The sequence below is a fragment of the Zalophus californianus genome, chromosome 6 (genome assembly GCF_009762305.2).
Source record: "Zalophus californianus isolate mZalCal1 chromosome 6, mZalCal1.pri.v2, whole genome shotgun sequence".
NCBI classification, from domain to species: Eukaryota; Metazoa; Chordata; class Mammalia; order Carnivora; family Otariidae; genus Zalophus; species Zalophus californianus.
In genome coordinates, this window is record NC_045600.1 from 93,424,695 (window position 1) to 93,439,070 (window position 14,376).

At 38.9% G+C, this 14,376-nt stretch overlaps 1 protein-coding gene across 1 annotated transcript in view; it reads right to left on the reverse strand.

Annotated features, from left to right (window-relative positions):
• Positions 1-14,376, reverse strand: part of MYO5A (myosin VA) — a 192,278-nt gene that overhangs the window by 81,560 nt on the left and 96,342 nt on the right. The window contains 4 exon segments of the mRNA XM_027570252.2: positions 826-966; positions 5,489-5,570; positions 6,447-6,712; positions 12,987-13,093. Of these exon segments, the coding sequence (XP_027426053.1) occupies positions 826-966; positions 5,489-5,570; positions 6,447-6,712; positions 12,987-13,093 (596 nt within the window).

The following is a 14,376-nucleotide window of genomic DNA, read 5'->3' on the forward strand; positions in this document are numbered from 1 at the left end:
CAATTTTAAAATCATGGATATTTAGGACTATTATTTAAAATATCTTTTGTACAATTTCTTGCATTTCTTTAAATATGTCATAACACTGAACAAAAAAGTACCAAATATAACAAAGGTGGCTAACATTGGTAAGCAGTTGGGTGCCTGGGTGGCTCAGTTGGTTAAGCGACTGCCTTCGGCTCAGGTCATGATCCTGGAGTCCCGGGATCGAGTCCCACATCGGGCTCCCTGCTCAGCAGGGAGTCTGCTTCTCCCTCTGACCCTCTTCCTTCTCATGCTCTCTATCTCTCATTCTCTCTCTCTCAAATAAATAAATAAAATCTTTAAAAAAAAAAATTGGTAAGCAGTTGTGTCTAATGTCAATTTTTCACGTAACTGAGAAGCGACTGAAAAGAGAAAGGAAATTCTCCAAGTTTCTTTTTTTTTTAGATTTTTAAAAAGATTTATTTATTTGAGAGAGAGAGAGAGTGCAAGTGGTAGGGGAGGGACGGAGGGAGAGGGAGAGAATCCTCAAGCAGACTCCCTGCTGAGCACGGAGCCTGACGTGGGGTTCAATCCCAGGGCCCCAAGATCATGACCTGAGTTGAAATCAAGAGTCAGCCACTCAACCAACTGAGCCACCCAGGTGCCCCAAAATTCTCCAAGTTTCGACTATATTTAGAACCCTTTGGGTCTAGTGACCTTTCAGAATGCAAGTACGGTGATCTCTCACTCGTGGCCACCGTGACACCTCATGGTATACTAATGAATCTCTGCTTAAACCCACTGACCTCTGACCTTGACATATCTCTTGATAGACTAGGTACATCAGAAAATCATATTTACCTTGCATTCCTCATCCAGCAAATCTAGAATGCCCAGTTTAGATTCTATAAGATTAATGCAAGGCTGATTATCATAAAAATCTATGAGTGTCCATGGAATTTGTTCCTTCATATATTCTTCCTGTTCTAATTTGAAGACATGCTGAAATGAAAAAGAAAAAAAAAACTGGCATTACTGTATCATTATAAGTAATGTTAGTCAAGAAACAACATTTATAGAAAACACTCTAAGAGGATACAAACATAATATGAGATAGTCCATGGCTTCCAGCAACAATCTTGTGGGAGAAACATGTTTTACACACGGAGAGTGATATAAAAAGCAAATAAAAACCACAGATAGTAAAGCCTCAGCTATATAGGATGCTTGGTAAACAAGTAAATCTAGGTATGTAGATGTGTTAAACAGCTGACAAATGTAGGAATCTTCAATTTTTTTTATATGTATACATCCAATGCTGCACAATATACTTTTTGGCCTCAAATTATTGCACAGTGCTGCTAACAATGCCTTAGCTGGCCTTGGACTATGCAGAGCAGATGCCCCTTAGACTACTGAACCATGCCGGGTGACGCTTACAGCACAGCAAAGTAATTCTCTTAAGGTACAGTGATGTTGAAGTTCACGTGCCTCAGAATTAGATAACAGTGTTTTATGTCTGCCTCTATTATTTTCCACAGTCAGGGGATCTACAGCTCAATTTTCTGAATTCTACATCCAATGCTGCAAGCAGCTGCAACAAGGACCAATCCATTGCTCTTTCTGCTAAATGTTTTAGCCACCATCCTCACCATTGCTTCTAATCCCCATTCGCTCATTTAAACAAAAATATATATCGACCGTCTACTATGTGCCAGTCACTGCACACCATTAACAAAGTAGATGTGGGTTCTGCCCTCAGGGAGTTTAACTAGTGGGAAACACAGACAGAAATCAAATAATCACAAGGAATCACAAACTGTAGTAATTTTACAGAGGAAAATAATGTAAGCTATGAGAGCAAGAATCCAAGAATCCTCATCCAGTTTGGATATAGGGTGGTGAGGAAAGGCTTTCCTCCTATCACTCCTTCCTGTGTGATAGGAGCTCTGCAGATGAATGATTGTTAAGTTAGTCTAGATGGAAGGGCAATCCAATCCCTGATACAGTTCTTGCTTCAGGCTGCCCAACCAATATAGCAATCCACAATTTCTAGTGTCTATAAGATGTTAATGACCTCTACTCTTTGTTCTTGGGGATTTCTGCTTTCCTTTGTTCTTTTGTGTCCCTTCTTCTCTCAGATATTTTGATGCTTTTTCTGGAAAGAATAGCCCCCTGTGACTTTGACCAAACAACACATATTTTCTAGGACCCGAAGACCCATGAAACTTAGGTGTCACCAAGATTTCTGATACATATTCTCCTTGTGCACTTGGAACTTTCTCACTTTATTCTGTACTTATTATAATGCCCCTCTTGGCTCATTTGCAGCGTTTACCAGCTGCAATAAGCTTCAGCAATTTAAAAAAAAAACAAACAAAATGGTCACCCATATGAATATTTATGTCATGTTGATCAGAAAGCAAATTTCTTCTGCTCTTATGATGAATGAGAAGGCAAACAGGGCACGTGTCAGCAGGATGCCCTGACTGATGGCACCAATATTTTCCAAAGCAATGAGCCCTGTTCTTTTTTTAATTCAATAATTTATATGCAATCTCCACACTGACAGAAACACTGATCCAGATTTTAAATAGAGTTTGTTTCTTATACACATTTCTATGCCTAGTTTGGAAAAGTCCATGAGGCCTCAGAAATTTTGGATACTCAATTGTCAAAAAGACAATGTGGGCATGAGCTAGAGATCCTTGGTCAATATGTAATGACTGCGAGCTGTAAAAATGCCGATCATCATGTTTTTCATGCCCACTGCACCACCCACAATCCCTGCCAACGGAGTGGCCCAAAGCAGCCAAGTTCTTTACTGGGAAACCCCATCTTCCTAGTCACAGCTAGTCAAATGCTAGAGATCTGTGATGGAAAAATGAATGAAGTTAACCAGATTCTCTTTCTCAGGTGTAAGAATTTTTATATGGGTGAGAGGAGAGGGGTGCCTGGGTGGCTCAGTCGGTTAGGCGTCCAACTCTTGATTTCAGCTCAAGTCATGATCCCAGGGTTGTGGGATCAAGCCCCGCATTGGGCTCTGTGCTTGGTGTGGAGCCTGCTTCAGATTTTCTCTCTCTTTCTCTCTCTGCTCCTCCCGTCGCTCTCCCTCTCTCTCCAGGGCCAGGGCAGGGGTGGGGAGAGGATGAGAGGAGCAATCCAACCACTGCTGGGTTCACAGGGAGCCTGAAGTGATTGAGGAAGCAGAAACCTTGAGAAAATATATACAAAATAAAAGGGAAGAATAAGTCATCTGATAGTAAGAGGGAGTGGAGCAGCTATGCAGAGAGAAGCTAAGATGCAGTATAGTGTGTGTGTGTGAGAGAGAGACAGAGAAGGACAAACAGCCTTGATAGAGGCAGAGGGAAAGAGAAAGAGAAACAAGAGAGTCAGAAACACACATGCAAAGACATGGGGTCCTTGTCAAACAGACAGATGAGCCAATCCCTAATGAGGGCAGTGTTGGTTCCTCATATTTACAGTCATCTTGTGCCAAAACATACTAGGAAAGAGCCGGGGCTGTGGATGATTAAAGTATTAATCTCAGTAAAACCTTGAAAAAGATGATGCTCAGTTTAGTCTCTGATAGGTTTTTATTAATGTTTCTTATGTAAAGATGAGAAATACACCAATCACATTCTTATGGAAACAGTCATAAGTTTAAGGCTTGAAGATCACCTCTGCATTATTTCACTGTGCTAAGTAGCTTATTAACTTGCTAAATAAAGATGGTCCAAATTTTCATCAGAGTATACGCAATATTTTTTAAAAATCAAACAGTCTGGGGCGCCTGGGTGGCTCAGTTGGTTAAGCGACTGCCTTCGGCTCAGGTCATGATCCTGGAGTCCTAGGATCGAGTCTCACATCGGACTCCCTGCTCAGCAGGGAGTCTGCTTCTCCCTCTGACCCTCTTCTCTCTCATGCTCTCATTCTCTCTCTCTCAAATAAATAAATAAGATCTTTAAAAAAAAAATCAAACAGTCTGAAGGTTTGATGATGACAAGCAACAATCCCTTGTCCCATCCCTCAACCCAGTCTCACTCTCTGGAGGAAGCCATTTTTAACTTCCTTAGTTATTTCTTCTGATATTTACCTCTAAAGAGTATGTTTATCCACTATTTTTTTATGTATTCGTTGGAAACATCATCTATTGATTTCTTGAAGAGACAGATGAGGCTAAATTCATATATATCACCTCTCTACTGTGCCCCTCCCCAGCCCTCCCAATATTACTACTTTTAGTTCTTCTGATTTTTACTAATTTTGTAACTTAAAATACCCTTAAATTTCTATTTTTTGTTCATTAACTATAGACCATGCCACTTGTCCTCTCTCTTTATAAAATGAGGATACTAAGGGCTCTTTTCCTGTCCTTCAGCTCTCTTCTCTTCCATCTTCAGCTTCTATGGGTGACTTTCTTGTTTTTTGTTTTGTTTTTTGGGTGACTCATTTTTAAGATTTTATCTAGAGAGAGACACAGCGAGAGAGGGAACACAAGCAGGGGGGAGTGGGAGAGGGAGAAGCAGGCTTCCCGCTGAGCAAAGAGCCCGATGCAGGGCTTGATCCCAGGACCCTGGGACCATGACCTGAGCCGAAGACAGATGCTTAACAACTGAGCCACCTAGGTGCCCCTGGGTGACTCATTTTTAATATCCTCTTTCATCAGTACTAATAACCATCCCTAATCTTGCACTTAGAACTGTACCTGGCATGTGTTGATAACTTTACATATCCTAACTCATTTAATCTATACAACCATATTGCAGTAGGTACTATCATTATCCCCATTATACAGATGAGGAGACTAGGGCCCAGGAGGGTCAATTAACTTGCCCAAGGTCGCATGAATAATCAATGCAGAATGCAATTCCAACCCAAGCAGTTTACTTTGGAGGTCTATGATCTTCACTATTACAATCTACTGCCCCTCATTTTTAAATATCCTGAAATTCCCCAATACCATGATAATGCTTGATGATATTTGATATTACTACTCCACAAGAGCCATTCTCAAAATATTCCCATTGCCACTGTTGTGGTGAATGTCTTAGACTATTGAAAAGAGAGTATATAAAATAGAATATGTAAAAAAAATACATAGAAAAGAGAGTGCGTTCTGATTTTTCATGCTGGCATCTTGCGTATACAGCAAGTAGGAGTTAAGATAGTCTTCACTCTACAGGAACAACACACTGAAGGATATCCTGGGCTCCAAACTTCAAACTGCCTATGTTACTACCTAACACACTCTCTGCTTCCATCACTCAATTTATTTCAACCAAATTTTTACTATTCCCAGGTTGTAATCTGAAGATCACCTTGAGTCCTATCTGGGCCATACACCTTTCTTTAACATTGCACTCATTTATTAATCATAAGTTCCTCAGCAGCTCAGCTGTTCTAAAGCCCACATAATAATTGCAATTTACAACCTCATTTCAGAAACTAGACTTAAAACACAGAGTGGGAATTCAAAAGAATTAACTTATAAGAGAAATTGGTTGAAAAAGAAAATTCTTACCATATTGAATTGTTGTTGTAGTTTTTCATTTGCATAATTTATGCAAAACTGTTCAAAACTATTTATCTCAAATGTTTCAAATCTGTAAAACCAAAAATAATATGTGAAGAAGAGAAAAAGAAACAAACAGCTTTTTAAAATATTCAAAATGTGCCCATTAGAAAGAAAGAAATGGGAAATTTCTCAACATTCTGAAACCTTTTTTCCACATCAGTGAAGATAAAGGTTTATAAATCAGTAACATGGAATCTATACCCAGCAGATAGGCATCAGCCACATAGCAGAGAGATTTTTTTAAAGGCTCCAGCATGCAGAGGTGTGTATATATGTATTTATTTATTTTATTACTATTTTTTTTAGAGGTATTTAACAGTATGAGTTTTTGAGGGCTAATTCATCCCCAGGTGGGGAACAATCAGAATTATGATAAACCTATTGCTCTTGTCAATTTACAGATTCAGTGTCTAAATATTCACATAAAAGAGAACTGGGAACAGAGATCTCATAGGTTCTTTTGAAAAACTAAACAATAAAAAAAATTAGGCATTAAAAAGCAGAAATGTATAGGAAAGGTATTAACAGCTAAAGGAGGGTACCCAGAGGGGCGCCTGGGTGGCTCAGTGGTTAAGCGTCAGCCTTCAACTCAGGTTATGATTTCCGGAGCCTCAGGATCGAGGCCTGCACTGGGTTCCCTGCTTATCTGGGAGTCTGCTTCTCCCTCTGGCCCTCCCCCTGCTCATGCTCTCTCTCGCTCTCTCTCTTTCAAATAAATAAATAAAATCTTTAAAGGAGGGTACCCAGAGAAGGCAAACTAGCAAATGAAATAAGATTTTTAGAAATGCTCTTCTAATTTTTTCTCCTTACCAGTAGGAGACAGAATCTAGTACCCACTCAGAATTACTAGATAATCTCTAGAAAGAAATGCTCTGTGGCTGACCATTAAGCCAAATACACTTACCCGTATATGTCCAGTACTCCAATAAAAGAGTGTTGTTTGACAGCAGAATGGAGGGCCTGATTGACATGATCTACAATCCAGCTAAAGAGCTTGGCATAAATGTGCTTGGCCAAAGCATCACGGGCATTCGTGGCCTGAAGCTTCGAGATGGGCTTGATATATGTCTCTGTGGCGGTAGCCAGTTTCCGATGGCAGAGCCAGTGACACATCTCTTCATAGTCCACGCCCATAAGGTCAGAGAAGATGCTGAGAGGTTCATGCTTGGGCTGACAAAAGAGAGTGGGTTATTTCCTATGACCAAATCAATCAAATAAGAATTTACTAAAAAAACACTAACAAAGAAGTAACAAATAAAACCCAGCAATTTCTTTGTTATAATGAACACGCAGATCACTTGAAGCTGGTCGGTGATAATAATCACAGTCATCCATTAGACCAGCATCTAGACAGCATTTTATAACCTCTCCTAGGGCTCGTTTCACAAACTACATCTTCTTTTGTCTCTTTGCTGTTATTTGTTTGTATCTGTCTCCAGGCACCTTCATTCAGTCAGTTGATTAGAAGACCTGTCAGCTTGTCAACAAATATTTACTGAGTGCCTACAATATGCCAGTAAATAAAACCAAACATTGCCCCTATCTTCCTAGAACTTACAGTCACTAGGAGAAATGGATATTAGTCAAACAACTGCTCCCTAACATGTAAAATTACTGCAGAGAACAAGGTACTATCCTATGATTCCATATGAAAGGAGTGTGCTCTACTCAGGAGGCAGGCGCCAGTTGCCTTGAGAAACAGAGTTGAAATCTGAAAGATGGGAAAGTATTAACTCGGTGAAAGGGGGAAGAAAGGGTCTTCAAGCTGAGGGCACAGCTGGTATAAAAGTCCTGTGGTGGGAGAAAACTATAGTATGGGGGACTAACGCTGAGTGAGGGAGAAAATATCTGAGATGAAGCCAGAGAGACAGGCAGAGGCTACACCATGGCTGATCTTTATCCTGAGAGCAAAGGGAAGCTGCAGAAGGGTTTGAAATAGATAACTTGAGAGTTATTTGCATGACTTCTTAGACGAGAATGATTAGAATCTCTTTAATGACTTATATATCCCTACCCCCTACAAGGTCTTCCATAGGCCTTGCATTGAGGAGACATTCAATAAAAACTTGTTTAGTTTGATCCACATGAGTGCATTATATTTGTGAACATCTTCACTCACATGTTTCAGTTGACTCTGATGACATTCCTGGGGAAGAGCCAGGATGAACATCCCTATCACTATATGATTGAAATCCAAGAGGACAGCTTGTCAAACATCACACGGCCAGTGTTTGTCAGTGTTGTCATTAGAACCTGGGTGTCCTGGCACCCTCACCTCCTGACCCTTCCCACTGAAGCAGTCCCTTCCTTCCTTCATCTCTCCTTCTCCCAAGTGATCAATTCAGATACAAACTAGCATCATTACCAACAGCATGCTACAGCTCCCTTAAATAAGCAGCTAATTTCATTTGTATAAATATGAACGATTTGACCTCAGTACTCTCTAAACATACTCTATTTGAATGGCATTACCATACTATTAGATCGTGGCTGTAAACTTTTTTGTTCAAATTTTCTTTACTTTACTAATTTTTAGACTTCTTCATTTATCTCTTCTCTTTATCTGAGAGAAGTCAATGATCTCCCACTATGATAGAGCTGTCTATTTCTTCTTTTGGGTTTCTGTTGATTTTTGCTTTATATATCTTAAGTCTATGCCATTAAGTACATGAAAGTTTAGAAGCATTACATCTTCCTGATGAATAAAATCTCTATTATTACATAGTACTCTATTTACCTCTAGTATTGCTTCTGGTCCCAAACTCTATTTTGTCCAATATCGATATAGGCTCTGCCAGGTTTTTTCTAGCAACTATGATGTATCTTTTCTAAACTTTTTATTTTCAAACTTTCTGTACCTTTATGTTTTAGGAATGCTATTTCAAAAGTATATAGACGAATTCCTAAACCAGTTATCCAGTTGTTATCTAGTACTCTAGTTCTATATTTTTAGGGGGAACAGGGGCTGATGATTCTCTTTACTTTTTTTAACTTTTTCTTCTGAACTAATTTTAGACTAAAAGTTACAAGAGCAGTACAAAGAAATCCCTTCACCCAGATTCCCTAAATATTAACATTTTACCACGTTTGCTTGTATCATTCTCTCTCCTTCACATACATGTACATACACATTAATTTTTTAGAACCTTTGAGAGTGGAGTGGGAGGAAAAAAAAAACCAGAAAACCTTTGAGAGAAGTTCCAAGCATGATGCCATTTTAGTCCTAAATATTTCAATGTGCAGTATCACCAAGAGAATTAGAAAACTGGCAATGACACAACTCTATTTAATCTAACCTATAGATCTAATTCAATTTTTTTTCTGGTTGATCTAATCAATCTCTGCACAGGAGTGGGGGGATATTTTTATAGTCCAGGATCGAGTCTAAGTTCATACACTGATTTTAGTTGCCATGTTTCACTAGCCTCCTTTAATCTCAACAGCTTTTCATTCTTTTTTTTTTGTCTTTTGTGACCTTGACATTTTTGACTAGGATGTCCCTCAATGCAGGTATGCATGACGCTGCCTCATGATTAGATTTGGGTCATGCCTTCTCGGCAGGAATACCAGGGAAGTGATGTTGTGCTCTCAGTTCACCATATCAGAAGTTATATAATGTTCAACAGTCATTTCTCCAAAGAAGACATACAGATGGCCAACAGACACATGAAAAGATGCTCAACATCACTCATCACCAGGGAAATGCAAATCAAAACTACAGTGAGAGGGGTGCCTGGGTGGCTCAGTCATTAAGCGTCTGCCTTCGGCTCAGGTCATGATCCCAGGGTCCTGGGATTGAGCCCCACATCGGGTTCCCTGCTCAGTGGGAAGCCTGCTTCTCCCTCTCCCACTCTCCCTGATTGTGTTCCCTCTCTTTCTGTCAAAATAAATAAATAAAATCTTTAAAAAAAAAAAAAACTACAATGAGATATCACTGTATCACTGCACACCTGTCAGAATAGCTAAGTTCAAAAACACAAGAAACAACAAGTGTTGGCAAGGATATGGAGAAAAAAGAACCCACACGCATTGCTGGTGGGAATGTAAACTCATGCAGCCACTCTGGAAAACAGTATGGAATAAGTTAAAATTAGAGTTTCCAGAAAACACTCTGGAAAAAAGTTAAAAATAGAACTACCCTGTGATCCAGTAATCACACTACTGAGTATTTACCCAAAAAATGCAAAAACACTAATTTGAAGGGATACATGCACCCCGATATTTATTGCAGTATTATTTACAATAGCCCAAGAAACAGACTCTTATTAAGAACAAACTGATGTTACCAAAGTGAAGGTGGGTGGGGGGAAGGGTGAAACAGGTGATGGGGATTAAGGAGGGCACTTGTGATGAGCACTGGGTGTTGTACGGAAGTGCTATACCCTATACTGTACACCTGAAACTAATCTAACACTGTATGGTAACTATACTAGAGTTAAAATAAAAACTTAAAAAAAATGTTCACTATAAGCTGCAAAACAGAGAAATAAAGAAATATCTTTAAAGGCTTTTTAAAAGCAAACAACAACAACAAAAGCAACAACAAAAAAAGTTCTATGATGTTGACTGGTCTCGCTACTGGTCCTGTCGATTGCAGTCACCTGATTAAGGGAATGCCTGCCAAGTTTCTCCACTGTAAAGATACCTATCTTTCCCTTTGTACTACTAAGTATTTTGTGGGGAGTTCTGTCTTTTCTAGTCCAATACACTATTCATAATTACTACTGTTTTAATTAATGAAATTTTATCTATATTGGCATGTGCTTTCCTAGTTTATTGATCCACCATTCATTCTCTACTTTTAGATCTATCTTGGGTCACTTTCCTTCTGCCTAAACTATGTCCTTTAATATTTCCATTAGTGAGGGCCTCTTGGTGACAAAATCTCCCAATTTCTATTTGTCTGAAAACACTTCTATTCTCCCCTCATTCTGGAAAGATCTTTTTATGGGATATACAATTCTAAGTTAATAGTTACTTACCCTAGAGCACTGAAGATAGTGTTTTCTGGCTTCTACTGTAGTTGAGAAGTGAGCTAATGGTTTAACTGTTATTTCTTCTAAAGTAGTATGTCTTCTCTTTCTGCCTGTTTTAAGATTTTTCTCTCTGCCTTTGCTATCATTATGGTGTGCCTTGGGTGGATTTTTTTTCATTTATTCTAATTAGGATTTTGTGGACTTTCCTAATCTGAGGTTTAGAGTCATTTTCACAATTTCTGAAATTTGTAATTATCTTTTCAAATGTTATGTCTGCCTCATTCTTTTTTTTTTCCTAGGAATTCTCATTGGATTAAAACTAGATTTTATTACTTCATCCCTCCCTCTCCTATGTTTTAAGTGCTCCATCTCTGGGTCCTGTCTTGCATTCTGGATAATTTCTTCACATCTCTTCTAGCTCTTCTCTTCTCTCCTCAGTTGTGTCAAATTTGCTATTAATTTCTTTCAGCATCCTTAATAGGTTTGACTTTTATCTGTTGTTTTGCCTAGCTCCTCCTATTTTGTTTCTTTGTGGAATCTGTGATTTTTGACTGTGAGCCAATATTTCTTGTAACTTTTCTCATGGGACTCTATTGAGACCTGGATCATCCAAAGTAGATTTACATTTGCTTCTGACAGGCATCTAAGGCACCACCAATCCAGGACCAATTTAAGCTAAGTTTTCTGTATTTAGCTTTCTGGGACCATCTAGGAACTACAAAATCAGTCTGGGAGTAACTGTGAGGGTCAGTTCATTGCCGTCAATTTTTAGGAACTGTTTTCTCCTACACTTAGCACCAAGGCTTGCTCAAGCCAGATCAACTTTTCTTTGTACTCTTCGAGTAGGTAGTGGGCAAGTTTACTACTAGTTTTCCGTCTAGGGTCTCAGCTTTAGGAAGGGGTTCCCCTGTTTATATGAGTCCTGGGCTTTGTCTTTTGTCTAAGAAAACTAAAGTTCATAGTCACTGGGTTCAGTAAATGCCCTCAAGGTGAGCCTTAAATCCGGGGCTCTACTTCTTTCTCATAGCTCCTATTTTCACTTAGTTTCTGGCCTCTAAGTAGATTTTTCATATTTATTACTTTTTAAAAAAAATATAAGGGTGCCTGGGTAGCTCAGTTGGTTGGGCGACTGCCTTCGGCTCAGGTCATGATCCTGGAGTCCCGGGATCGAGTCCCGTATCCGGCTCCCTGCTCAGCAGGGAGTCTGCTTCTCCCTCTGACCCTCTTCCCTCTCGTGCTCTCTATCTCTCATTCTCTCTCTCTCTCAAATAAATAAATAAAATCTTTAAAAAAAAAAATTTATCATGGGGCATCTGGCTGGCTCAGTCAGTGGAACATGAGACTCTTGATCTTGGGAGTTGTGAGTTCAAGCCCCAACATTAGGTGTAGAGATTACTTAAAAATAAATCTTGAAAAAAATACACACACACACACACATATATATAAAATTTATCCAGTATGAAGATCACAGAACCTACTCGAAAATTGCTGGAAAAAAATGTCTCATTTTACAGATGAGGAGCGAGAGGTTCAGAGAAGTGTAAGCAACCCACGAAAAAAACACAGCACAATTAAACAGTAAAGTAGGGATTGAATCCAGGAAGAGACACTGAAACATATATTTCAAAACTAACATCTCATTTATACAAATTTAATTCATGAATTAATCTACATGTAGATTTGCTAATATCAACTTGGATATCTGAAGAGTGAAACATAAATCTTAAGATTGTTTCCTATCACAATCTTGAGGAAGCAGGATGGAAAAAGAATTAATTATATTAAAATTTCCTTCATTCTAATAAAGTTAAAAAATACCTAAAACTATTTGTGTATGTGTGTGTATGTGTGTGCGTGTGTTATACTTGATGGTGGTGATCAGCAAATACTGCAAATCATAAATGCCCAGTGGGGACAATCTGAGACCACCAGGTTTTGTTACATTTTAAACAAACATTTCCACATATGGAATTGGGTTTTAATTCTCAGTGTGCAGTTATCACTATGTGTGAAAGAATATGCAAATCCTAGTGAAGACACTCAGCCTCCCAGCCATCTAGTTCCTCTTCTCAGGAGTAACCACTGCTAATAGTTGTTTCAATAACTTTTAAACTATATTACAACTCCACAGCTGAAGACATAAAGTTTTCAATTATTGGTATTTGTGCCATGGGCCAAATGAACCCTTGTCACTAGATGGCCCCAATCCAACTTTCACATCGAATTCTTCCCATCTCTGTTCATATGGACCAGACATGTATCCAAGTTCTCTCCTCTCCCTTACACAGACAATCACTGTGCACCAGGGATTAGCATCCATATTTCCTACTTTCAGTTCCAGATTCTACTTGGATAATTTATCTCTCTGATAATGATAGGAGAGATTTCAAATATACTGCTTCCATAAAGAATCAACAAAACTGAAACACAAATAACCTGCTATCACACTAAGCATATCCTGAACTTACAGGTATTGTGCAGCTGTCTGAATCCCGAGATGTAAATGCAACGTTGCCTAAGTGAAGGATGCCAGCAAGTATTCGGAAAATTCCCATCTGATAAGACTCACTAATTCCTGAAACAGAGGAAATGAACAAGTGATTATAAACCATTACAGCAGCCAATGTTAAGCCTATTTTTAACTCTTGAATATTGCCAGATGTGCAGATGGTAACATGTCATGGTTAACCACACCTTCATCTTTGTTGCTATCAGCATGTAACAGAGTGTAGCATCATGGTTGGGAGCATGGGCGGGATGTGGAGGGAGCGAGAACTGGGCTCAAGGGCTGGCGTTGCTCCTGACCTGCCATCTCACATGGGCACGGAACATCACCCTTCTATGTTTCTGTTTTCTCATTTAGGATACGGGAATAGTAGTGACTATCTCAAAGGGCATCCATGAACATTAAATGAGAAAATGCATGTAGTCATTTAGTATACTTAGCACGCTGTGGGACACATAGTAAATGCTAAACAAATTATCATCATCATCACACCCTGGATTTAAGTATTTTACTAACATTATTACCTTTTCTATTTACTCCAAATGCAAGTGGTAGCCCAATAAGGCTATTTTAAGTCAGATTATGTTAATTACTTCTTCTAACTACAGACCAAGTATAAGCTAAAGAGATCCCGAGATGGGAAGTGTTTGGGCTCATGTTGTACCCAGCTTGATGAGGGAACATCTAAATGCAGCATTAAAGCAGCAACTGATGGATGAGGCAGGGTGAGAAAGCTGGACAGCCTTGACATTTTCTCAGATCCGGTTTCCTTTTTCAGTAAGGTAAGACTTTCCTGAATATTATATATAATTATATAGAAGTAAAAATAGTAAAATTATTTCCAAATATGTAATCATATACAGGGTAACTGAGAGTTGATCTTATAATAAATGTTCTAACTATCTCCTAATTATGGCTTTTACAAACTTGCAATTTTCTATTTACAAATAGATTTAGCCCTAGAAGTATAGCAGTATTTTTCAAACTTTAATGTGCATACGAGTCACCAATGGATCTTGTTAACATGCAGATTCTGAGTCAGTAGGTCTGAGATGGGGCTTGAGTTTCTGAATTTTTGCAAGCTCCACTATGGTCCTGGACCATACTCTGATTAGCAATGCTTTTAAATTAAATTAACTCACCTCATAGTACTCATCAAGATACCAACACATGATGTTATTTATTTATATTTTGAGGGTTTTTTAAAAAATTTTATTTATTTATTTGACAGAGAGAGAGCACAAGCAGGGGGAGCGGCAGGCAGAGGGAGAAGCAGGCTCCCTGCTGAGCAAGGAGCCCCATGCAGGGCTCCATCTCAGGACCCTGGGATCATGACCTAAGCTGAAGGCAGA